Source organism: Chroicocephalus ridibundus, chromosome 4, assembly GCF_963924245.1.
Source record: "Chroicocephalus ridibundus chromosome 4, bChrRid1.1, whole genome shotgun sequence".
NCBI lineage: Eukaryota > Metazoa > Chordata > Aves > Charadriiformes > Laridae > Chroicocephalus > Chroicocephalus ridibundus.
In genome coordinates this window covers 11681930-11708776 of record NC_086287.1, presented here as the reverse complement: position 1 = coordinate 11708776, position 26847 = coordinate 11681930, and the positions used below count along the sequence as shown (strand labels likewise).

The 26847-nt window shown below is 39.7% G+C and overlaps 1 protein-coding gene across 1 annotated transcript in view; it reads right to left on the bottom strand.

The window, feature by feature from the left end:
• The window catches only part of DKK3 (dickkopf WNT signaling pathway inhibitor 3), a 28377-nt gene extending 9939 nt beyond the window's left edge, over positions 1-18438 (bottom strand). The window contains exons 1-3 of the mRNA XM_063331409.1: positions 18152-18438; positions 16039-16176; positions 15451-15531 (exon numbers count right to left, since the gene is read on the bottom strand). Of these exons, the coding sequence (XP_063187479.1) occupies positions 15451-15531; positions 16039-16176; positions 18152-18340 (408 nt within the window). The 5' untranslated portion in view covers positions 18341-18438. The remainder of the gene's footprint in view (positions 1-15450; positions 15532-16038; positions 16177-18151) is intronic.
• Positions 18439-26847: the final 8409 nt, after the last annotated feature.

Sequence of the window (26847 nt, the reverse complement as noted above, 5' to 3'; positions counted from 1 at the left end):
GACACAACAGTTGCTGGACAAGGACCAAACCTAAACATCTGCTGCAATAGATTCTGAACAATCCATTTTTTTCTGGAGTTCTGCAAACTAAGTTATTTCTCAGAATATTTTGTCTTCGCAGGAGTAACTGTGTAAACTGAGGAAAGGGGGTGCTGGCCTCTCATATGCAGCAGAGCACACAAGTTGAGCAGATAGCTTAAAGACAGAATTAGCTACACTTGTAAGGGTGTACATCTCTCTGAAATCTGTTACGATGTTATACCAGTTAATTTAACGTAGCAGCAAAGGAATACGCTCTCAAGAAGTGCTAAAGACTGGTGCAGAGTGAAAGCAGGATTGCCTATTTATTCATGGGTATACTAGGACCCGTAAACAACAGAAGCCAGGAGGGAGAAGAGCATGCTGTGTACCTGTAAGTATATACTTGGCATCCTGTGGGCTCTTATTGTACTCTGCAGTGTACTCCTGCAACACCTGAAAGCAATTTGGGGGTTAGGATCTGTTCCAAAACCAACAGGGGGGGAAAAAAAACAACAAAATACTGAAACTCCTAGAAAATGTTGCCCATATTATAAGACTGATGTGGAAAGAAACTTCAATTTTCTTGTCTTTGGCAGATTATGCCAAGTCATCATTTGTTTTCCTAAAGAATGGTTAGTCTCCACACTTGAGAATAAAAAATTGACTGATGTTACTGATAGTGAAGTATGGTAGGACCACAACTACCAGAAAACTGAAACAGATGCCTGAATGCAAGATGGAGCAGAAGTGCACAGGTCAGAACTGGGGTAGCAGGTTTTGACAAGGGTACTTTCCTTCGGGCTGAATGTTTACATAGACATGGAAAGGCACAGAAGAAAAAAACCTCTTCTTTCAGTGTGGTATGACAACCTTCACACACCAGCCAACAGCAAGCCTTTGACCTAGAAGGCGCTATGGGCTATTTTGGCAGACTGTACTTGACTGGTGAAGCGTAGCCAACCATGGTGTGGACCACATTATCCTCTGCCCATATAACACACTAAGGATAAAGAGGGAGAAGCAAAGCATTTCTCAGTTGAAGTTATGAAAGCAGAACTACAAGGCCAGAGTTAACCTACTTTCATATAGAAACCCACTTTAATTTGCAGCCTTCATCTGGTTTCTGTATCTCACTATGGCAATATTTTTAATACTCTGTTTCACTAGTCATATATTATGAACTACAATCATGCTCATTTTGCTTTGCTCTTTTTTCCCTTAATTCCTAATTAACACCCTAAGCGTAGGCTACAAAATATGCTCAATTCTATTCTGATACTCTCTGACTTTCAAAATGGAATCATTAATTTTAAATTCAAAATTGACATTTGATTTGTCTGTTCCCTCTCCCAACTCACACTCACCCTACCTCCCACATTCTAAAAAAAGTTCTTCTTCAAAGATAACTTTAAACAAAACTTTCTGCTATTCATATTTTCAGCCAATATTTGTCTGGGACTGGCAAATGACTGTCTGGAACGAGCTTTCCTTTCCTTTTGGGCTCTTTACACTTTAGCTTAGAACCCAAGAAACTGGGGGAAGGTGTTGTTGATGACTTTATAGACAACTTTTCAATGGTGATTAATACATCTATCAAAGCCACACACTGCACACTGAGGGAGGCGGGGAGAGGGTATATGGAACAGCAATGCCCCCGTGGGTAAGGGGCAGCTGTAGTGGAGAAACGCAGCAGCGCTTGTCTGCCAGGGTCACTTAGTGCTCTGACATGAGAACAGTAACTGGGATTCAAATAGGAGAACCACTTTTCCCCTCCTTGTCTAAGCAATATGGCCCAGTTCACTGGCTTACTCTGATCCAGTTGCAGTTTGTCTGCAAGATTTGACTACAAACCTTTTGAAACTGCCTAACGGCTGAAGGAGAGGCAGGCTTTTTTTTTTTTGCCTTGGCACTGTCTGTGCTGTTGTAAGCCAAAACAGCCATTCCAAAGTGTTCATTCCTAACCCTCTATGGATTTCAAGTTCATAAGCCATCAAGTATGCAGGCAAAATTCACCCATTTCAGAGAGGTAAGGAAGTTTTGCCAGCTGGTACACAACATAGCGAGCAATGCTACAAAAACAGTTGGTGCAACAATTAGAAAATGATTTTTAGTAACAACTTTGGAAATGCATGGGGGCTGCTTTCACAGTCTACTGGGACAGCTAACTATGCTTCAAAAGCTTCTCTGAACAAAAAGGCTGTTTACATGTTTCTTAAAAGCTCCTGATATAAAGAAATTTCCTTTTCAAAAACCTGTAACTCCAGTAAAACTCAGTGTTAACCTCCATAAATGGTAGCTCAGATCCTTCCCAAACAGTTCCAGAGCTCACCCAACTCTATCTGTGAGTCAATGATAATTTCAGCCATAGCTGAAGTGCTCCTGCAAAACCACTTGTTCGTTCTGAAACAGACATTTCTTAGCAATTAGCACTTCTAAGAGTTAATGTTTACTTCTGTGTTTACATATCCCCTTCTAGGTTTTAATTTCTACAAGTTTTTTCACATAGGGCCGGTCTCCATTACTGCAGCAGATGGCAAAAACTGATGAGTAGTAAGGAAAAAAACCCATAAAAACTGTTTTATAACCTACATTTACTGCATGTATTAGAAAAATGGCACAATTACATAAAATGGAATATTGTTTTATGGAAACTACTACCATAGTTTGAATTGCAGTAGCATTCCAGTTCCTAATCTCTTTGTTGTCTAGACAGGGCACATAATGCATTTGTCTTTAATGAGATATGAATTAATTTGCCTTGAAATACCGCAAAACCTCTGTAATACTTTCCAGCAGAGCAAACATCTTACTGTTGTCCTGCCAAGTACACAGCACTCATAAAAATAAGGACTACTGTTAAAAAAAGACATACTAAAAAGAGCAGACATGTGAGTTGCAAACTATGGTATTAGTCACATCCCAGTGCTATGTGGGAAAGTCAGCTATTTGTGTGGCTGTTCAATGAGGAATGTGACTTCTGAGCTCAAAACTAAGAAAACACAAATGATTCCCTTAGTTTTGTCTTGAACTTCTCCATATAACTAGTATCTCACTCGTTTCCTTTTCCCCTGTCAACAAAACAGAAACACTTTAACTGGAAAAACTTCCTTTCTGGCTCTCCACATGATGCAATATGAATGAATGGAAGTATGTCTACATGACATAACTGAAGACAGCCCAAAGGCACTTGAGCTTGGCTTTAGGTACCAAAAGCAACATAGCTACGTTAGCCTTAAGATGCTGTCAAAAAGCCTACGGAATTAATTGAGACAAGCTGTAGGCACCCAATAAACTGCCTGCCACCAAAGCTGGTGTAAGAAGTCCACCCCCTTGTATCTGGCTATTCTCACCACAAATACAGCAACCCTGTCACTGATCAGACCCTTATGCAGTTAATGTCCCAGGTCAATAAATAAATAAATAAAATGACATATTATCCACAGCTTCAAGGAACTGAGACTTCAATGAAAGAGGAAACTAAGCAAAAAAGCAAAAAATGAAAGATTCCTGACAAATGCCTCAGGATAATGAGAAAAATGATGCCTAGATGCTCTATCAAATCATGTTCTGTTCACACATGGTCAAAATCTCTGTACGTTGTGTAATAGGCATAATCACGGCAGGTCACTCTGCAGAAGCAATCACTTTATTTTCTTCCCTCACCCCCTCTTTTTCTCAGTAAGCAATATAATAATCTGATCCTGGCAAGACTACAGCCTCTGCAAATGCTGCTGAGTAGGAAACAGTGCAATGTACTTATTTCAATCTATTTTGCAATGGTATCAGAGGAGGCACACTAGAAGAACTGTTCAAAGTTGTTAGAAACCCCCTACAAATTATAATCTGACTGGTAATTAACTTAGTCTGGAAACTAAGAGCTATCCAACTAAGAAAAGAGCAAAGGTCTGTGTATATGTATATATACACACATATATACGTATATATACAGCCATATATATATATATAGGCTACTATATATATATACACACATATATATAGGCAGAGACTGTCTGCAATAGCAGAAGTCTCATCTCATCCCACACATTTGCCCCAGAGCAGGCAGGACAGGTTATAACACGAAATTTCTCTGCTTTCCTCCTGTTTGTCGGGTATACCATAGGTAGAGCAGGATAGCAGAAATTCTGACAACAAAATCTTCCCTTAGGCCTTCTGGAAACCTCGTGCCATGCTATACAGTCCATCCATGGTTTTTTTTAAATACACAGAGACTCTATATAATCTTCTATATCCATAATTAGACAGAGAAGGAATATTGTGAAGTTAGAGAACCTAGGACCAAAACCAATAGCCATGTTCTCCATGTTTGATTGCTCCTTGTTAAGAAAAGCTTTTTCACATAGTATGACATTATCAAATGAAGTCAAAATACTGATGCATGTTTATAAACAAAGTTTTCCTAATTATTTTGCAATTAATTGTCTTAGTAGAGAAATGCCTCTTCCTGTGGATCTATTAATTAGAGAACAACTGTTCTTTGACCTTTGATAACCAGAAGACATGTCTAAAACCTTGTGGTCTAAACCAGCTTGGGTTTTATTCGAAATGTCTAGAGATACAGTAAGTTATGGAAACACTGTAAAACTGTGCTACAAAGCTCTAAATTATTTCTAAGTAGACAGTAATCATATAAAGATACAACTTCCATGTAATGGTGTGCCCAGGGGCTGAATTTTAACACAGGCATCACTTCTTTCTACAACTGGCAACTACAAAGTTTCCATGATTCACTACCTAACTATGTAAATTTTGAAAATTTATCAAAGCAAAACAACCCCGAGTAGCTGTACACAGCAAGGATGTGAAACAGCTGTGCAAAAAGAAAAGCAGTTGAAAACAAGATTTCTGTACTTAATAGCTGCTTGCTAATCTTAATCACTAAATTAAGAGTAGCACACTGAGAGTAAGATGCCAACTTGTGCCCAGTCCCTCACGGAATTTATTTCAAACCCTGAATCTTATGTTCTTTGGTCTTATATGATACACTTTTTTGGTAGCTCGCAGTTTCAACAGACTTATTTATTGTATTTAAGGTGTCAGCCAAAGATGGTAACAGTAGAACAGAAACACATGGGTAAGAATTCATCTGTAACGGATTTTGCCTATAGCAGAGTTGACAGAGTGGGAGACTGCTGTTACTGCAGAGCAAAGGAAATAATTTATTTTCTGTGAGCTGGAGATGGAAGAACAAGGGGTTTAAATTACAGCAATAGAGACTTTGATGTGAGCACAGAAAAGCATCAGAATAAACAATCTCCAGCACTTAAGGATTTTGAGAACACGAGATGAATGTCTGCCAAAGGATGGAGTAGGCATCTGGGTGGTAGATGTTGACTTTTTGAGGCTTCTTCCAGACCTCCTCTTTGGGACATTTGTTGGGATTACAGTAGAGCCTTTTTTTCCCCCTTAACTTAATTCTTGGTCTAAAATCTTGTGTCCAGAGGATATCAACAACATGAGCTAATGACTATTCAGGAATATTCATTGCATTTCCTGAACAAACTCCAATGAAAAAGAAATGAAAAAGGGTCTTCAGCATTCTCTTTATGTCCTTCCAAAAAGGATACAAGAATGTGAATGTATTACAGATTTTTACCATGTATGAAGTTTACAACAAACACCTACTAGGGAACCAAAACATTCCCTTGCTGATACCTAGGAATTATCTTGGACACAGACCACTAAGGTTCCCCTTTGCCTGACACCATGATGACAGCCTCTCTACATGCTGTAAGATGCTTCTTCCTCCCCACGGGATGAGTGGACTTTCTAAGGGAACAAGTTTGAGGGATTCCTCATGTGATGTAAATTCACAGAACAGGCTCTAAGTCATTTCCAGACAGAAAAACAAGTAAACAAATCCAAAACTCCCACCCCACCCTGTATTTATTTTTACCAAATATGCTGTATTATGACATATTACTATTTGGAAGGGAGAAGTGGACTTGTTGTTAAGGTAAGAACCAGGACAGGTGGAAAAGTTGGAGGGAGGTTCTCTCTATAAGCTACACTGGTGAACAACCATGATTTGATAGCTAATGCATTCACTGGTGCGGTATTCCTCAGTGCTAGCTATCAAAGTGACTCAGTCCCTCAAAATGTCAGGCAGACACGCCGCAAAAGATGGCAAAATGCTGTTTTTGAATCAGATGGAAGGAAGGACAAAGTAAGACTCAGCTGACATAGAAATGAATTTCTCAAGGGAATACATTTAAAGCCACCATTCTACAGTGCTTTTTTCCCCTCACATTTGCCAAATCTTTGATGAAACAGAACTAAACAGAAACAGAATTCAATTCACCACTTTCCTTCAACTTCCATGGTTTACCTTAGTAAACAGTAATACAAAACACCATCAAGCTGAATTAGTAGCATCTCGCACGTCTTTCTGACCATAAACAACTGCACAGAAGGCCAAGCAATCACAGATCTCTGCTTACTCACTGCTATAAAAACAGTGTCATTCTAGTGATTTTGATGAATCAGGAAAAAGTTAGAGAACGCTTAGGCTCCTCATATATGGAACTACATGTTACTGGGCCAGCCTCCCAGACATGGTGAATTGGTATCATTCTGCCACTTTACATATGACAATACAGATGTAAACCAGCTGCACATTTAGTCCATTCATCTGTACCCTTTGTACCTCAATCATTCTAAGATTGTAACAGATGTAAATAGAAAATAAAACCACAAAACATTTATGCTTTGCATCCAGCACCATAGCTAAAGCTTACTGCTTACTCAGACAACATGGTTTCAGCTAAACTCTCAAATAAGTATCTGCCGGAGCCAATGGATTAAACCATGTAATCAAAACCAGTGGAAAAAATTTCTCTTTTGCCTTAAAGCTTTTCCTATCATGTGATTAATTTTGCTACATGGGTCTGACCAGAGAAAACATTACAGATGAACTTTCTCTGTCTAAAGAGAGTCCATACTATGATCTCTTAACAGATATCAGTAGACCACAGAATTATTACCAGCCCACATACAAAATTCACTCTCCTGACTGTATCTGTTACCTTACAGAGAAGACAAAAAAAAATATTTAATTTCTCTTAGGATAAATAGGTAGATTTAGTAGAGGCAGAAAGTAAAGGCATTCTGTAAAAGACATTTGGACAGCCTTGGTTCCCTAAATTCAGCATGTTATGTGTGAGAAGACTGAACTAAAACCAGGGAAAAGGTAAACAACTGCTCTTTGATTTACATTACTCCCTTACCATGGCTTGTTTGCAGAAGAGTTGTATCAACCAATATGCAAACAAGCAAGAAGCAGGTAACTGAACATGATGCATACCTCCCCACAGATGAAAAGCTTCAGAATTTATTTCCACAACTAACAGGAATGCTGTAAGCTTTAGAAGTGATGCATGGCTCTCAGATGGATATTGATGAAGCAGTGGGTGGGCACTGACTCTCTGAGAGAAAGTCTGTTTTGTAGCCTTCTGGAGATAAACTTACTGGTTTACTGTTGTGCTTTTACTAACACAATCACCTAGAACATTGAATCAATTCTAGGCACTGTAACTGCGTTACAGAAATAGCTTACTTTTGGTTAGTAGAAGTTTATTCTAAGAAAATCTTTCACCCTTCAATATTTAACTACTCAAAGAGTAACAATCCAGATAGACAGATAAAAATGGTGAGGCAGTTCCTCAGCCAACATAATTTTGCATAAAAATATTCTTATTCTTTGGAGTTTAACTGGAATAAAAATACATTATAGCACATAAGGATCTGGCAAATTTTAAAATCATTCTAAACACAGGCATAGACCTGAATTAGTAATGAAGAATGTTACTCTCAGAATATCAATTGGGACTACACAGTTTTGTTTGCCTAACTTGACAGAAAAAAAACCACATTAGACTAAGGTAGACCAATAGGAAACATGAAAGAAATCCTAGTCAGTCTCTTAAATTTTTTTAATTTTTTTTCGTTACTAGCAAAGGAAATTTATTAAATTTACCTGAATTACTTCAGACTCCCACTGGTACAAATGAGAGCAGGCTTTGATACCTTAAGAGCAACCCTTTTGCTGTTGCATCAGTTCTTTGCCTGTAAATCCAAGCCACCATTTAAGACAAAAAAATGTGATAATGATCTGTATTCTCTGACCTTCGGTTGTTGTGTTTTCAGCTGAAACACCTGCCTGGTTTGCCTCACCTCTCAGCAAAAGGCAGCTTGCTTCTCTTTACTCTGATAAGTGTTTACACCTACTTGTTTGTTCAAAGTCACAAGGCATGACATCTGAGTCCATGGAAACTGCAGTCTCACTTTTCTCCGCACCATGGCCATTGCAGCACTATAGTATTACAAAAGCATCTTATGTTCATACACGCTACCCGTTCTTGATTCTCTGTGTGGATCTGTAACTTTCTACACAGCATGCTCTCTGAGAAAACAAGCCAACTCAGAATGGACTAAGTTCAGTAAATAAAGATGTGGACACTGAGCTGTATGACACACACCTCAGCTGGCAATTACAGAGATTTCCCACCTTCTTCCTTGCAGAAGTTTCTTCATGTACGATCAGAGGCGACATTTTTTTCAAACTCCTTATGTCAGGTCTTTTCACCCACTGAGGCTAGCACTCAGATTTTTTTGGCTGTAGTCCAGTGAATATCAAATGACCAGTAAAAACTTTGTCTTAGACATACACTATGACTGATAATAACTCCATCCCATCACCCATGAGCTAACTTAAATCTCTAAATAGCTTTTGCATCACTAAGAAGCATTTGCTGCTTATGAAGTCAGATATGAATACATTATATGTGTACACAGATACGTGCACACTCCATCACACTTTTCATATAAGAAAGGTATGTCCCTTGCTCTACAACAAGATTCATAACCTAAAAGTATTCCCCATTAATAAGACCAAATCAAAGTACTAATTGCAAAGTTTTTCTCATCTTTGACTACATCCTCTTTCCCTTTGCATCCTTATCCACATCATTTTGTACTCTAACAAACACAAGGTACTTGTCCTCATGAGCTATTTGTACCTTCCCCTCAGCTTCATATTCTACACTGCCAAGGCTGAAATTGAAAAGGAAAAAAAAAGGGGGTTTCAGTAAAACGTTCAGAATGTCTGTGCCCTGGATCTCTAAAACAAGACAGGGGATGGATTTGCTTCTTTCAAAACAAGACACAGGTATTGATGTCTCTCAGGATCACTATCAGACTGCTTCTTTCACTAACTGGGCTCAAAAAGCTCAAGGTCTAGCTTCAGTTTGTATGGCTACTTTGTTACCTTTTCCAGTGGAGTACGTGTAGACTATGGGCAGGTTGCTACCATCAGACAGGTTAACAAACTTAAAATATCGGAAGGGCAAAACACACATCACACTGCCTTGGAGAGGCTGTACAAGAGAAAGAACTAAGGGTAGATTTGCTAGTGAAAGCAATAGTTTTTCATACGTGTTAAGATAAAAAAAAAAAAAAAATCCTATTAGTTTTCCTGAAGGACTTCAGGTGGATTTGGAACCTAGCCTACAAGACGTGCTTTGTTTTAAAATGTAAGCTATGACTCGCAAACACTTGAGATGTACTACTTAACAAGTATTAACTGAACGTGCAAAAGAGAGTGCAATAGCATGCAGGTATGCAGTTTACAAAGGGCTGGTGCAAACATGGTTCACTTTTTTTAACTGATTGCCATTGTAAGCTATTCACGCTTTTTTTTTTTTTTTTTTCAGAAAGTTCTAGCCTATATTATAACTGTAATAATCTATTCAAGTTACCACATAGCATATAAACTTTAAAAACAGTGACGCAGTTCGTTCAGATCTCTTACTTCTCTCCTGGAGCACTGGCTAGGAAGTACAGTTTGCCTTATCTACTCCTACGATAAGAACTACCTAAACGGTGGGGTGTTTCGAAAAGAACTGTACTAATCAAGACATGATTCATGTAACAAGTTACATCAACAGAGCAGGGCGGACTGTTAACAGAAAAGCAAACTAAGAGTGCTAATGAATTAAATTAAGTATACGAAGCCCACCAAATTTAGATATTATGCGGTTTTTGGCTAGACAGAGACTAGGATTTCAACCCAGGAATGCACTTAGAGTGTGTCTATTGATAGTTTAAGGTTGTTGAGTGCAAGTCACCAGGGACAAAAAGATCCGTGAAAAATGAAACAAAAAAAATTAGAACAAAATGTAGGACTGCAATGCCCAAAACAAGTGTCTTCCCTGAGACACTAGCATGCCAAAGGGAGTAGAAGTCAACACCAAGATGCTGCGTGTTCAAATTTCAGCCATCGGTTGCTCTCCTGGAGTGCTGCTAATGGAAAAATTGCAATTTCCATTCCATTGATGCTTCCCTCTCAATTTTCAAACCTCCTTTTCTCTTCAGCACTGGCAGGAACTCCTCTCCCTGGAGCAGTATAAAAGAGCAAAGAGAGCAACTCCAGTGTATGCGGCTGAGAACATTCTTAGTGAAATCATATAAAAGTTGCTCAAATCAAACAGTTACTTTAGCAGTTCTGGATATCTGCAGGGAAGTGGAAGCTTGGTTATGAAGTGCTACAGCTTAGCCACTTAAAACAGATTTTTCTTTAGAAAAGGGGGAAACAGAACCCCAGAGATTAATGTTTAATTCTTTTACTATTCTCTTTTTACTATGAGACTAAAGATAAAGACTGAAAAATGCTTTAAATAAGGCCATTATAATGGGGATGCTATCCATTCTATCTCTACAGATAAACTAGTGACCTGACTGACGGTCACTTCCAGAACCTGCCAAATCAGCTCGTAAAAGCAGTTCCACAGTGATATAGTCCTCCCTGCCCAGAGCTGCAGGGATGCAAACTGCAGCCTCTAACCATCGAAATAAAGGTCTGGTATCATTGGGCCTCTCTCCTAAAGACCTGAGAGTGTTTGAAATTACTTACTAACCGGCTGTTCTATTTGCAGAAGGTGGGTGCCAAACACATGTGTGCATACAGGCACACACCCACCTTTGCAGAGAAAGAGCAAGCACCTTGCACAGAATCACACTGAAGGCACCTCTCCTTTCTCACCCACAAAGAAACTTTGACCTGCACTGTGTAACTAATTAGAAGGCACAGTCATGCCTTCAAGAGCCTCTACCTTAAAGGACAAGCAAAAGAAAGGAATGTTTTTTATAGTGCCAAAGCCAAATGAGAAATGCATGACACTCTTCCAGTTCCCTGATACACCCTCCCTACACAATAGCATCTTTAAAAATCTTTTTCAAGAAACAGAAATCAAAGCAACCAGATGTACTTCTATTAAAGTTTGGAAAAAAACCCCACCAATTTGCTAAAGAGAAGCTGTTGCTATTTTTATTTATCAAATTCATACAGACAAGAAAAAAAAAATATTAGGTACACTAGCTTTGAATTAGATGAGAACATATAAAATGCTACTCTGAACTCAACTGAGAAGAAATGTATCTAACCTTTGTGCAGCAGATCTTACCCGTACCAATTTTTTTTCCTTTTATTTTTCACACTTGCTTTTCATTCATTAGGCTAATATATCACAATTGAAATAGAACTAGTCAACAAGCCAGAAAACATTTTGATTTTCATATGATAATAAAGAGTGCTCTTACTTTATCTGTGTTCTATACTTTAGTTTACTTATTAATTCGCAAGCTAACTAATGTTTCCTGGAGAAGCAAATTATAGAATATTTGAACCTTAAACACAGGAGCAAGAGGACGTAAAACCCTGCACAGACATAAAAACATGCACATCCAGCTACCTCTTGCCTGTATTTGCCCTCTTTAAAGATACAAGACTGTTGGATCAAAGCCTGACATCTATGCTGGTGACTGTCAGTCCTCACTGACATCTGAGAGAGTGAATGTTAGTCTGGGAATGTAAATGGCGCCTCCAAATAATGCAGCACCTCTGAAGAACTGGACTGCATTGCCAGAAATGGCAAGCAGCCCAGTTCCTCTTCTGGAGACTTATAATACTGATAGTCTTCTGGCCATCAAAATACTGTCAAGTGAGTCTAAAGAGAATACTTTCGTGATACAAAGCCAAGAAGAAATACTGTCTGAGAGGGCAAAGCGTGTGTGTGGGGAAGATTATGCCTTATATTTCTGCAATAGTGTATCGGCACTATATGTATGTGTAGGTACTTATGTGTATTTATATGCACTACATATGTGTGTATTTATACCTTTTTGCAGGAGGACATAGGGGTGGCACAGGGACTGTGATTTAAAAAGCAGACACAACCCATTTTCCATGAAGCTGCTTCTCCATTGCCAAATTTCATTCCAGCCAGCATGTGGATTTACTATTACAACACGGACCCACTGCAAGACACATCTTTGCCCACCTGTGAGGCTTTTGCATCACGTCTCAAAGCCCAGAAATGTCACTGGAAAAACTTCCAGTGATTTCAGTGGCTTTTAACTCAGCTCAGAGAATAAATATGAACTGAGGGTTGTAGGGTTCCAGTTATTTTACATTTAGTTAGTTTACATTTCAGAGCAGGTGGTTTGCTGAGGTGTTTGATGAATTCTTGTATTTGCCACACAATTTTGTACCTAAAGAGCAGGAGCTGTGGGAATCCTTAACTTTTATAAGGTAAGCCTATAAACCAAACCTATGAAACAGGTTTAGCTTTCAGTATTCAGTTTCCCTACAAGCATATAAGTTGAGCTTGTGTGATAGCTTGTGCCTATTTCTTTTACTTGGCAGATTGAAAATAAGAACAAAAGTGCTGTTCCAAAGAGGCACCAATCTGAAGGCTACAAGAGAGGCTGGCTCCCCACAGCCTCTGCTACCCAATTCTCCATCCCCAGAACAGTCAGTATCGCCCTTTTCAAATGACTGTCAATACTTAGAGCTACAATTATACAAACCTCCTGTTGCATTACACTACTCAGCAGGATGAATCACTGATGGGTATTAAGGATGTGTATTACAGAACAGCATATACTAGGCTGTATTTAGAGGTCCACTGAGATAATCTCCAAATAGATTTCAAAAGGTTTTCATTTTTGATTGCCTGGAGAACACAAGACCTATACATCTATTACTTTGTTGCTAATATTTAAAATAAGCAGTGAAGAAGCAGAATTACTTTTCCATCACCCAGTGGTCTGGGAAGCCTGCGGCCTGGAAAGTGATTGGGACATTCCACAACATCACATGACACTTCAACTATGAAAATTTATGTATATAAAAATGACCTAAGGGGCAGCGCAAAGTTTTCCGCAACTCATTTTACCAATACTTTTCTTTTAAGTTCACAGATCTAAGCAATAGTGCTTTTTAATTTGGACAATTTTTTTTTCTACTTAGCACATTTCACCTTGGCAGCATATTTTTCTTGCTGTAACTCAAATTTTCCAATTCTCAATCTTACGCCATTACTCCTACAATAATTCTTCACCCTTGTAGTACCCTAAGTAATTCGTATTCCTTCTTAATATTTAAAGTTTTCAATTATTTTCAGATTTACTTCTGTTAGGCATCTCTTAGTCAAATTAATATATGTGTGTTTGCCTGCTCTCCTTAAATAACAACCAACTACGTTTGTTGGTTGCTTTTCCCATTTAGCTTTTTCTCTAACTTGGCAACCTCTAAATAAGGTGTTTGTACCATGTGCATGCTGAAAGTTCAAAATGAGTGTGAGAGGGGAAATAAACATTAACAAACATAGTTTTGTTTCAGCTGCTGCTGCAGTAAGGATGTTGACAAAGTGCCCTAGGACTTAAATGATTAGGAGTTAACATGATCAGTTCTGATTGTGCTTACTTCATAACTGAATAAAGACTGCCACCATGAAGTTTGTCAAAAATTTGTATTCAGCCCTCAAATTCTTCAGCAGGAAGGCTAGTAACAGTATTGGTTCTGGATGCAGCACTGGCTTGGTAAGGGAGGCAACCTTCCCATAAGGAAAATGCAAATAATGTCACTTGATATATGAAGCTTATAAGGAACTTTGTATGAGCATTGGAGAAAGCTAACCTAGAAATATTTTTTACAACTGATTAGACACCATAAGCAAGCCAAATACATTATGAAACAACACCAGTGTTGTGTCCCAGTGCTAAGAAGGTTGAAAGGTTTGCCTTTGTACACTGGGTTTGAAGATCAGGACCATATTTGCTTGGAAAAAAACATTTGGATTGCCTTCATTACACATATCACAGTATTAAAATGCATTGTGGAATATGTTAACACTTTGTGTAAAATCAATCTGTAGCTTAGAATAGTTGCAATTTATTTTGTACCTTGACTTACCACTTAATCTATAAGCTTTGCAAAATAGTAAAAAAAAAAGATTTGTATCATACACGAGCAACTTTATTTTGCTACTTGCCATTCTCAAACTATATAGCAGTATAAAAATATGAGCTGAAAGAGGGAAAACTTAGAGGATGGTAGCAGAAAAGATGCACTAATTCCAGGTTTTATGTCCATTAAAAATAGGAGTGACCACCATGATTTTTTAAAGTTTTATGAAAGAGCTTCTTCTGTGAAAGAACTGGAAGAAAATTACTCTAAAAAAAGCCAGGGCATATTAAACTAAATTAAACCACAAACTGTTAGTCAGCAGAGGAAACACTGGCAAGTCCTGTCTTGGTAAGAGCATCAAAAAAGTGCATTTTGGTAAGACTATAAGCGAAGAAAACCTAACAGTTGTTCTAAGTAGTGGTACATGCTGAATTTCTCATGGGACTACTGATGTTTAGCAAAGGTACTTGTGTTTGCAAGACTCAGGTAAAGAATATTCTTGAACTTTTAAACTTTTTTGAGAATCCTTAAACAACCATATTTTCCAAAGGGAGGGGGATTTATTGTCCTGCCCCTCGCCCCCTCCCCAACCAGTTGTCCATTCCTAGGTTAATCTGAAAAGCAAATAGAGCCATATATTGTTCCACAGAATCCTCACGATACAAAATTTGGGGTTTAATTTCTAGTGTTGGAAGTCTATAAAGCAATTTTTTGTGAAAACCAAAAGCACAGAGAGGACACACATTAAGCACCATTATACCAAGGGTTTATTCATACTCACTGGAAAAGGTTGTGTATCTATCTTTGCTATTTCAGTACAGTATTTACATTTGACAGACAAATTGAATATTTAGATCAAGCACCTCAGGTAACCACAAAATTGAAATTCTGCTTTCAATTCATAATAGAATAGAATAACTTGAAATATACTATTATAGCAGAGATATTTAATATTAATAATTATATTAATATAGCAAAAACGTGTTATATGTTAATTAATAGGAGCATATTAATTAAAAAACAAACAACATTTTTGACTGCTTACCTCTAATTGTTTCATGTGTTTTAAAGCATTCAGAAATTTCGCTAGGTGAACTTTATCACCTTCTTCTGAGTGATGAACCCAAAATATTTAATATTCAAAAGGAAAAAATGCGTTCACTTACATGATTTCTTTTTTCTCCATCTTTTATAGAAGTAATAACTGTCTCAGAAAAAACTGTTGATCCAGTTTTGTTATCTGTAACCTGATACAGCAAAAGAACAAAATGTCAAACTATATTTTTTTATTAGTCTTTTGTTAGTCTCAGTCCTACATTCTGCAATAATTAACCCACTCCCACCCCCTCCTTTTTTTCTCATTTTGCTGCCTTTCGTATAAAATCCTAATCTGAGGGGTAAAAGTAGATGACAAGGCTACCTCCTTATCTGTTTAAAATGTCACGGTAATGAAGCTAACTGAACAGGAGATGGTCATTCCTTTATGACGCATGCAATAGCTGTACCTGTGTTCTATTTTTAGCAGGCACTTTTTTCAAAATCAATTATTATTTCACATTAACCTTTTATGACATGTGCCCATACACAGTGATTAGGCAAACATATAAAACAGAATAAAACCCAAAAGTAATTATCACCAGGAAAGTTTATGCTCCAAATTATCTTATTTCTCCACAAAATATGCAAAATGCGTTTTATTTTTGAAGCAAAGGTTGTGTAAGAACCAGTAGCTTGCTATACATGTTTTCTCATACCTTGTCAATTTCTTGATGAGTCTGAACAGTTTTGTTACCAATTCTGGTTTCTGTGTTGGACTCATTATGGTAGTTGGGAGGTAAGTTTTCAAAGTTTACTTCTGACAGTTTTTTTGCCCCTTCCTCTTCAGCCTCCATCTGCCAAATTTAAATAAACCAACTGAAAATTAGCAACAATTACACAAAGGCGAACAAGTGACGCTTCTTGCGGAGCCCTCAGTAATACCCTCTTTAATTACGTGATGCTGTTAGTACAGATTCCCCTGTATGGGAACGCTTACTCAGCTGTTTCAGTGACCACAGCAGCTCTTTTAATGGACTAGAAAACCAGTGGAGAGCTAAACCCTTGAGCTCCGGACTGTTTAAGCCAAAGTCACTCCCTGTGAGGAAAAAGTGTGTGAAGACTAGTGGCAATTTGGCATCCACACAGGCTGATGCCGGTAAAGAGCCCAGCTTTCTATTTTCCCCAGAAAACCACTGAACACTTAAGACAGACCTTCCCATCTGACAAAGAATAGAAAATATTTTGGCAGGACAGAGAGAGACAGCCAAAGCCCCTTGAGGTTAACAGCAGCAGTCCTATAGACCAGGGTGCACCACATCCAGAATTTCATTCTCTTTTTCAGGTCTTTGTTTGAAGACTCAACACAGAAGAGGAGTGCTCCCTGCATCAGAAAACAGAGTAAGCTCAGCAAAAGGGCATGACTCTTGTAAACAACACAAACTCTGAATAAGTTGTGTCACTTGTTTTTTTTGCAACTGCTGTAACAGAGCTAGGAGGCCATAAGTTCATCCAGGCTGAACAACAGATTTTTTTTCCCCAAGACAAAATTTCTCTTGCTGGTGTGTCTGTTTATTTTAAACAACAGCTGCAAACCTTTTTAAGTGTAAAGCACTTATCTGCTAAGACACAGCTCAGACAATCCACATTTTGTGCTATATACAGACAACTCCTCAATCCAGAACTGACTATAGGAAGAGTAAAACAGGCAGAAATTTTGACTGCATCCTTGTTTATAACTGAGCATATTTTCGGCATTGTAAAGAATACTTAAAAAAATGGTTTGTCTCAATGGGTTTGCAGTCTAAATGAAGTGGATGATGGAGGTGGATTTCAGCAACTATCCAGATGACAGCAAAAGTTCAGAAATTACGTCATTATAATAAACAAAGGTCTGTTTCCCCAGTGGGTTGTTAGTAAAAGGGTTTTTTTGGACTATGTATTTTTGAATGAGAGGAAAAGAGAACTTGGAAGGAAGATTCTTAACATGAAGAGGAATGGAAGATCAAGGTCTTTGACAGGGACACGAGACAATGGCTCGGGGTCTGGACTCGGTTCCTGGCTTTGAAACAGGTCTTGTGAGATTCCAGGCACGGAATTTGAGATCAAGACCCAGAATTATATCAAAAATGGGCCGCTTCTCCACACGTGTTTTCAGGACTGTCTTACACCTCTGAATCTTGGTTTGGTGAAACCTCTTGTGTCTTAGATCCTGCGGTACTAAGACAATGAAATGAATCTTCCCTTCACTCCTCCCCTTGCCACGCAATGTTATTTTCTCACTTTAGGATTCGGACAGACCATTTACCTGCGTTTTTCCCTCACTACCTGTCTGCATTGCTGCAAGAGGGTGGCTCCCCAAGGCGGCCCCCGGCGCCGCCACACAAACGGACGGACAGACGGCGAACCCCGAGCCGCGGGGACTCACACCAGCCGAGGTGCCCCGGGGAGATGAGAGAAGCGGGGCGGGAAAGCCGGACGGCGAGCAGAAATAGCGCCCGAGGCAGAGGAGAGGCCAGCGTCAGGACCCCACTCACCTTCCTGCCTCCCCGCCTGAGGAGGGCGGCAGCGGCGGACACCGAGCCGAAGGGATTTTTCCGCTCTCCCCTGCCCGGGGCAACGGCTCCTCACCGGGGGGGACGCGGGCAGGACGGCCCCGGCTTTCTTTGTCGAAGGCATCGGCCCGGCGCCGCTGAGCGGACGCGGAGGGGCGGCGGCGGCTGACAGAAATGGACAACGGCGCTGCCCGCAGGTGCGGCCCGGGGACTGTGAGGGGAGAAGGGGCCTCCCGCCCCGCCGGGTCCCCCCCCCTCACGTCCGCCGCCCCCTCACCTCCTGCACCGCGTTGCGCAGCTTGTGCTGCGTGTCCTCCATGAGCGCCTCCACCTCCCGCAGCATCTCGCCCAGGCTGGCCGCCCTCCGCCGGCCGCCGCCCCCCGCCGCGGCGCCCCACAGACACCCCAGCAGGGCCGCCAGCAGCAGCCATCGCCGCCGCCGCCCTGCTCCCGCTCCCCGCCGCATCCCGCTGCTGCCGTTCCCGCCGCTGCCCCTCAACGGGTGCGGGCGGGAGGCGCGGAGGTGGGGCGGCAGCGGGCGGCTCCGCAGCGCCGGCCCGGCCCCCGCAGCCTCCCGCCGGCCCACTTGGGCTGGCCCAGCCCACGCAGCCCCCCGCCGGCCTCACAGCGCCGGCCCGGCCCCCGCAGCCCCCCGCTGGAGAGAGGCAAGGCAGGGCCCGGGTCCCCGGGCAGAAAGCCTCGCCCCTGCGGGCGCGGGAAGGACTGAGGGGAGAGAGGCTGGGGGGGTGGGAGGAGGGATGCTGAGGGGAAGGAGCAAGAGAAGTTTCGCGTTTAGACCCTTCTGTTGATTTTTTTTTTTTAACAGGTTTAATGCGAAGAGGATGGTGGGAGCTGTCAGACATCTCCATTGTGTATTTTGCTTTCCAGCCTTCAGCTTTCAAAAGATGCTCTCAGCTCCGAGGATCAGCTAGGTCTGAGTGGAGACGCGTCCTGCATCTGGCTCGCCAGCACCCCACGCTCCCTGAATGTTTTCTTTCAAACTTTTTTCTAAAAAATTTCAGGCAACATCATCATCGTCTTGTATCCGTGTGCATCTTCCCCAATTTCCACATTATTTTTCCTCTTCATGCTGCACCCCTGGAATTTCATGGGCTGGTTTTGCTGCAGTCGGCTCGCGGCTCTGGGGCAACGTTTTGCCAAGAGGGAACTGACCAATACATCTCATTTTATTTTGGATCCTGGGTGAGAGGTAATAGTGAGTAAAGTATTTTTGCAGAAACTGTTTAAGTTCTGAAAATTTCCTGCAAGTGCTTTTTTACAATAATCACCAACATAAAATCCAGTGTTATTGGCAACCTGAGGCAGCTTCAGTCAGCTCTGACTGCTACCAGAAATGCAGTGGAGATGGGAAGGCCCTGTGTCCCTCATTCTCCCAGCCACAGCACATCGTACTTGTGTTCAGTGCCACAGAAGGTTTCATTCTGGACATACCATAAATCTTAGTTTAGTGGTACAATAGTTTGATTTTTTAAATGTAAACCTCTTGGACTACACAATTTAAGTAATAAACAATGTTAGGAATTACCTGGAATGAATTAATAGTCTAACTGTGTTCCATCACATTGCAGGAATACGTCATATGAAACAATCGTGTACCAGCAGAGAAATGTTTAGACAACATACTCTTCCACCTCTGTCTTTATGGTTAGGTTTCCAGTTCATCCACTGCCTCAAATCAGCTTAATAATATTGACAGTGTACAGGTGACATTAAGTAACATTTAGAATTTTAGTTTTCTTCGCTTTGAGGAGTAGCTGGAGGTTAGATTGAATACAATGAAAACATTTAAAAGAAAGACCCAAGGCCCGAATTCCCAAAGACACTTAGTCATCAAACCCCCAAATAAATGGAATAGAAGCTAGTTACTTCTTTGTAATATCTTTGTAAATTTGGGTCTCAAACCAATTTGCCGAACAATCTAAACAATGTTAATTGCCTAAACACTTTAGAAGAGGTGGGACTAAGGAGATAAAGTTTCCCTCTCTTGCTGTAAGATGAGGGCAACAGTCCCAAACTCTGGCTTGCAGGCACGACCCTCCTATGCTGCCTTCGATGAATGTGTTTAAAAAACCCAACCCTCATATTGACAGGGCTAACAAGATATAAAGTCATACACTGTTTGATCAATTAATAAGATACTGCAGCATATGTTTTATTCAGTATTGTTGCAGTGAATTAAGTCTACATTCATCTTTCAATATGGACAAGTACTGTGTAATAAGCTTACAATGCAATCACAGTTACTCTGACTGTTTTCATGGATTTGAACTCAGTTTTCCTAGCTCTTATGAATGAGCTTTCTTTGGACAGGGATTGAACTGAGTGGTGACGGTGCACTTGTATCCCGGAATGGAAGATCTGCACCTGAAGTCTGTGCAGAATAGCTCTTCTGGTTTTCCACTGTCACCTTGGTTTACTTCATAGTAATTTCCTTGTGTACACAAGGCTTTAGACTGGCAATGTTTATAGCCAGGTGAGCCAAACGATGTCTTCTAAGATCAACCTGTAGCACCTTAGAGCACCTGCTTAGATTTGCATCTTGCCCTGGAGCTGCTGAAGTCCCCTGCACCCATAACTGTGCCTGCCAGGACAGCCTTGGACATGAGGCTGGTGTGCCTTGCTCATGTGTTGAGCTGGCGAGACACAACCCAGGTCTAGTTCACAGTGACCCCATGTTGTGCCTGAGCTCATTAGCCTTAATGAAAGGCAGGTATATATGTTAGGGCAAGGTGCTATGCTAGCAGCCTGATGTGATTCCCAGCATGATTAGGTTCTTCTCAGCATTTGGAGCTAGGTGCTTTTCCCCCTCAGTATCACTTGATCTCCTGGGTACAGGGACATTGCAAACTAAGAAGGAAACATTGTCATAGATGGTAGTGCACCTGAAACTTACAATTTGTAATGATTAATCTTTATCTTCCTTCTTGGCTCACTCCAGAGTGCCTATGCAAAAAGGATTTTCTAGTTCTAGTTCTACTAGAACAAGTCTGTTCTAGTACCCAGGTACTTTTTTGATTTATAGTCATAGCAAAGCATGCAGCTAACATGAGAGCTGTTACTGGTTTATTTTTCTTTCAGCAGAATTTGAATGCCCATGTAGAAAATTACACCTTTATAGCTATGTGTAAAATAGTACAGAAAACAGCTACACTTGTATAATTATTTTGACATACCCCTAGATCAGGGCTTTAGGTACTTTAATTGCTTATACTGAAAATGTTAAACCTAGATTAGCTCTCACTGAAAAATTCCCGTAACTTTCAGTGGGGCTTGCACTCTGTCTTTAAACAGAATTACTGAGGATGAGAAGGAGCTTGTAGTATTGGTAACCACTTCTGGTCATTTGTTCTACCATTTTTATCTTGTATGATTAAAGCAACAGTGACAACCACAAAAAAATCAAAAAAGATAAAAATTCATCTGCATTTAATGTAACAGAAGCCTGTAATCAGGTTATCTCTAGTGCATTTTTACAGCAGGAAGAAAGGCATGTCTGTATTGAAACTACTGTTTCTGTTTAAAAGTGTACTTCTGACGATGTAGGATTAACTATGTCCTATATTGTGTGTTCTTATGTTGCACTGGTGTTAGGTATTATGTTAGGTAAAAGATGTCAGAGAATCTGTTTTGGACTATAGTAAATTTTCATAGCTAAGGTACAGCCCAGGGAGCTGATATTTTTCTAAGACAAACTAACACAGCTAAAGAACTTCTCTTCCTGAACATATATATTACACAAAAAACCTACGTTACACAAAACCACATGTGATCTTTTTGTCAAGATGTAATTTATTCTTAGACATTAATTTAGGACATAATAAGCTGGAATAATTCGATCTGGAAACATACTTAGGAAAAGATATCCCAGAGATATTACATAAAAAGAATTTGTAAGACTTAGGCCAGCCTCAGTACAAGACCCTTGAGGTGGATATGAGCAAAAGTGGCCCCCTGTCATGGTGAATGCACTCTTGTCAAAGGCAAACATCATCTGAATCAGTGATTCTGGAGAATAGAAACCACCTTCTGGTTGGATGAGTTTTGAGACAAAAGACCACGTTCCTCAAAGCAGCGGGGTAGGGAGCTGTGCATCTTTCATTTATTTTTTCCCACACATTGTTTATTCATTTAAAGGCAGTATATTATATTCTGTTTTCTGTGTTTCAAACATCTGTTATTTTTCATGTTCATTTACCAATTAATTAATAGAGTTCTTTTCCCTTTCCAACAATTGTACTGAGAACAATCAATCAATTAGTTAGCTGCAGAAAAAAAGAATAGCAAGATGTCTGGCTAATGTACAACCTATGATATGAAAAGAAAAGGCAGCCTTCCGAAATATGTAAGTATAAACAACATCAAACAACTGTACAACAAAGACAAAATCTATCACCAGCAGGCAAAAATTCCAGAAACTGAAAGTCTAAATTCCCTGCTGAAGGGGAAAGGAGAGCATCAGAGAGGGAGAGCAGAGTTGAGAGAGGGAATTAACACCAGTGAAGTTTGTGGCTTCTGCCTTTTTAAGCTGTTTGTGTCTCGGCTGTTCATGGGAATTTCCCCACAGAGACTGTGCTATACAGCTGGAGTCGGGCTGCTGAGGTTGTTACTGCCAAGGGATCTCCCTGCTCCTGGGCTGACCCTGTCACCTGCAGAGTGAATTTCCCTTATTCCCCTTACTCCCTGCAGCGCTCCTTTCCCTCACTCCCCAAGTATGCAGGACACCTACACCAAAGTACCCATTTGTGGCCCGTGATGGTGTTGGTATGAGGCTCACAGGAAAGCTGGCCAGCTCAGTGAGGGGTGGTCAGTGGAGGATCATAGTTGACGTCCTGTGGGAGACTGTTGTTCCAATGAATCCCTGTTAACAGCAGCTTGAAAGGCCAGGTGTGACAGCAGTCCAAGGCAAATGAAACTCAGTATAGCTAACTGACAAAGTGGAATAACAACAAGTGACAAACCGAATAATTATGGTCTACAGTGAATTTATATATTGATACTGCAGTCTTGAAAAATACTGTTTAGCATGTCAGCAATAAGTTTAACTCTCCAGTGAAACTGATTGCTTAATTAGTACAGTATCAGTTAGGTGTCTTCCATGGGAGAGACACTATCCAGAGAGATCAAGATGTGATAACAGTATTGCTTGTCTACTCTTTTTACTGGCCATTTGTTTTATCAGATTGCTTGGATTTACAAAGCTCTGAGTTGTAGTAAAAATATTTTTTCTACTCACGTGAGGTTTTACAGTATGGAAACTTGTAAATGTCAGGACTGAATAGCTGTAAGCATAAAAAAACCACAGAGTTATTTTGCTGGGTCAGCTCAGCGTTTAACTTTCTGACCATTTTTATACATTAAACATATATAAAATTTTTAAGATCAATCTGAGATCTAGGAGCTTTAGGAAAGATTTAGGAAAGAATTAGGGGTTTCAAAGCAATTAGAGCAGAATCATTTAATGATCATAGTTTTGTCAGGTCTTGCTCAAGTAAATAGGTGTTAAAGACACTGAAATGCTAACATATGTTTGGGAGAGACCTCACTGCAATGGGAGGAATATCAACAGAATTTTCCTGGAATTATGGGTCCTGAAAAATTCCCAATTTAATACTTTTTGGGAATAACTGTGCCTCATTCTAGTTTAATTTAACTTGCTCTGAAAGTTGATTAAATCACAAAGTAGCAAGACAGTAAGACCTTGTTTAAAAAATACAAGAGCGTATCACACATTTTTTATTATGAACAGTTATTGTATTTAACTTCGCACCTTGTCAGAACCAGAGTAATGTTCAGGTGTAGGTGAACACCTTGCAGGCCTTTATTTAACAGACTGACAAAGAGATTTGTGGTTTGCTCTAATTTTATTTTCTAAAAGAAGAAAGGGGCTTGTGTTAGTTTTATCTTCACAGCTGCAGAGTTTAGAGTGGAGCTCTATTATCTCCTTTTGGCCTTCTCATGGATGATCATAAATTTTTCTATATATTTTCTTATCTAAGTTAGATTATCATATGACAAGGATTTATGAAATACTGACCTATCAGCACACAGTAAATACTTGCCAGTCTTCAAAGACAGTTATCATGTGGCAGCTGTACTTTACACAGGAAAAATAGAATTATGCAAATACAAATATTGTTCAGTTTTAATGGCACATTATTTAGCAAAGTAGCAGCTATGCATCTGAAATATGAACATGCTTTGATCTCACTTTTATTTTCCTCTTGAGGTGCTCCAGGCTTTAACTGGTGAAGACCTAACTAATTAACAATCCCTATTTTTTCAGCGTGCCTTATATTGTCTCAGTTACTCATGACCAGAGTGGATGGAGCAGTGAGTCACCCACCAGACGTTATTAGATCTGTGACAAGAAACCAGATGAAACCTCTGAACTGTATCTGCTTTCCAGACCACGGAAGTACAGCATATTGAATTTGCTTTGACTTACACAAGCTGCAAAGCCTGGTAAGGACTCTTTTATACAATCACAAGGGCAAATTATGTACATAGGCAAATGACTGTATTCTACTACGTGTCCTAGGCACTTTAAATGCCACTTGAAGCTATTGGCTCCAATTAAAAATAGTTCTGTGTCAATAAGGTTCTGAAAGTTATAAGAAAGTATTTCTTTGTAATGTGTAAATCCATGGCAGTGGATCAAAATCTTTTTGCTGCTCAAATGTATTGTCCATGTGCATTCAGACGTGTAGATGTGGCACTTAGGGACATGGTTTAGTGGTGGACTTGGCAGCGTTAAGTTTACGGTTGAACTTGATGATCTTAAAGGTCTTTTCCAACCTAAATGATTCTATGATTCTATACAATCAAATTACACTTTAAAACTTCTGCATGCCAAATTATTCCAACTATCCAGGAAGTACAATATTGTAATGTAAATTCTTTTTACAGAAGTGTACACATATGTTTTTTTTGGGGAGGGGGGGAGTGTTAACTGACAATCCATAGCTACAGACACTCTCATGAGGACTGTCATAGTATTTCATGTTTTTAAGACTTGGTAGTTAAGAAAACTGGGAATGAAATACAGAACCTCTATGTCCTGATCTTTTTTAGAGTGTATTTCAGATCAGTAAGTAATGGTTGAAAGTTTTTAGTGATTCATACAAAATGAATCAACGTCTCCACTCAGTTTGTAGTAGATAGATATTTGGCAGCTTTGTTCGTACCAGTTCAAAAAAGCAAGAAGGCTGGGCATCAACAAATATTAAGACATTCTCTCATGATCAGAGGGGATCATTCCAGGCCACCATTGAATCGTATTGTCTGAATAGCAGAGGGAAGCAGGTCCCCTTTTGCTTAGAGGTGGTATGTGTAGAGAGCAGCTGTCCTAGAGTCAAATTTTTTTGTCTGTTCCATGACATTACTTGGTGACCAGGCCTGTTAGCTTCTTGTTACGGATCTCATCTCCAGTTCCTCTATTCTGCTTCTCGAAATTGTACTATGGGCAAACATAACATGTATATATGAGAGTTGGGACAAAAAGATCAAGAAGTGGGCAAAGGGCTGCTCTGAAATCAGGCCAACAATAACTCATGAAGAAGGTGCCTTCAAGAGAAGGAATCAAATATAGTGGCAGATGAAGTGGATTGAAGTGAGGTAGATAGGAACTCATACAAGGAGAATTGAAAAGATACCCCCAAGAGCAATAGGGAGGTTTTTTGAAGTGACAGTGAGAAGACTGGCTTGGGACATGGGAAGAGAGAAGCAGGGGGAAGGAAGAGCTGCAGAGAAAATGTGCATGGGAGTGATTGTATGAAAGTCACACAGACAAAACAGATAAGCTTTATCAGGAAAACAAAAAAGATAGTTCAGCAAAAAAAAATGAGTAGGAGAAGGGAAACCTGAAGCTAGTTTAAAGGAGAATGAAAATAGGAAATGTGCTTGCATGGAATAAAGGACATGGGAGAAGAAAGAACCAAATGCATAGGGCGAAATGGAGAACTTTTATCATACATGTAATGCACAAAAAGAGACATTTAATTTGAGGAAAAAATTGCTTGCTTGCCTCTTTTTTTAACAAGACATAGGGAGTCTGATGTGTAATAATGCTTTGGTTGTGTATGAGGATAAACATTTTTTCATCCCTTGGCCAAGAATGTGTCTCATACATTGGCCAGTTTTCTCCTCTTCTGGGCTATAAATTGCACTTGCTGGTACCAAAACCCACAAAGATAATAGTTGTGTTAGGAAATATTATAGATCATGTATTAGCCATCCACTGATCTTTGCAGATTCTAGGCATTCAAGAAATCCCCCAAAGGTCACACAATCATTTATTACTCAAGCCTTTCCCAAAATGACAAAATACACACGAAGTTTGCAGCTTGGCAGCAACAGTTTCATAGGTGACTCACTAGCCAGTAGGTTGTCTAAGCATTTGCCTAATCATACAAGCAATCCAGTCTTCCCTTTTGTAGATTTAATGAAGATATGTCAATGTATTTTAAACATCTATGAAGTAATGAGAAATAAAAAACTGTATATTACAACATCATCAAAAACATCAGGTATAATTGATTAAGACCTAACAAGGTAATTTGTCTTCTGTAAGGTACATAGCCTTGCTCTACCAGATTTCCACTTTCTCTAAATAGTGCATGATAAGTGAGCATCATTATTCAATTTTGCTGCTTTATTATGTAGTCAAAACTTAGTTTAATGTCATTGTCATTTCAAAATACAGGAAAATGCAAACACTGTGATAAAACCTTATAAGGAATTCAGTCATTCCTATATTCTAATTTTCCATTTCCTATTCTGAATATATCTTATGAACCTATTTTCCCATGTCTGTGTATCTAATATCACAGAGCATTATGATTTATTTATTTCACAAAAGACAGAACAAAATTTAAGCTAAAATTGGCCATTGTACTTTACTTCAACAGATTTTAGCAGATTTATCATTATTTATATCCATGTAAGAGGAATGGC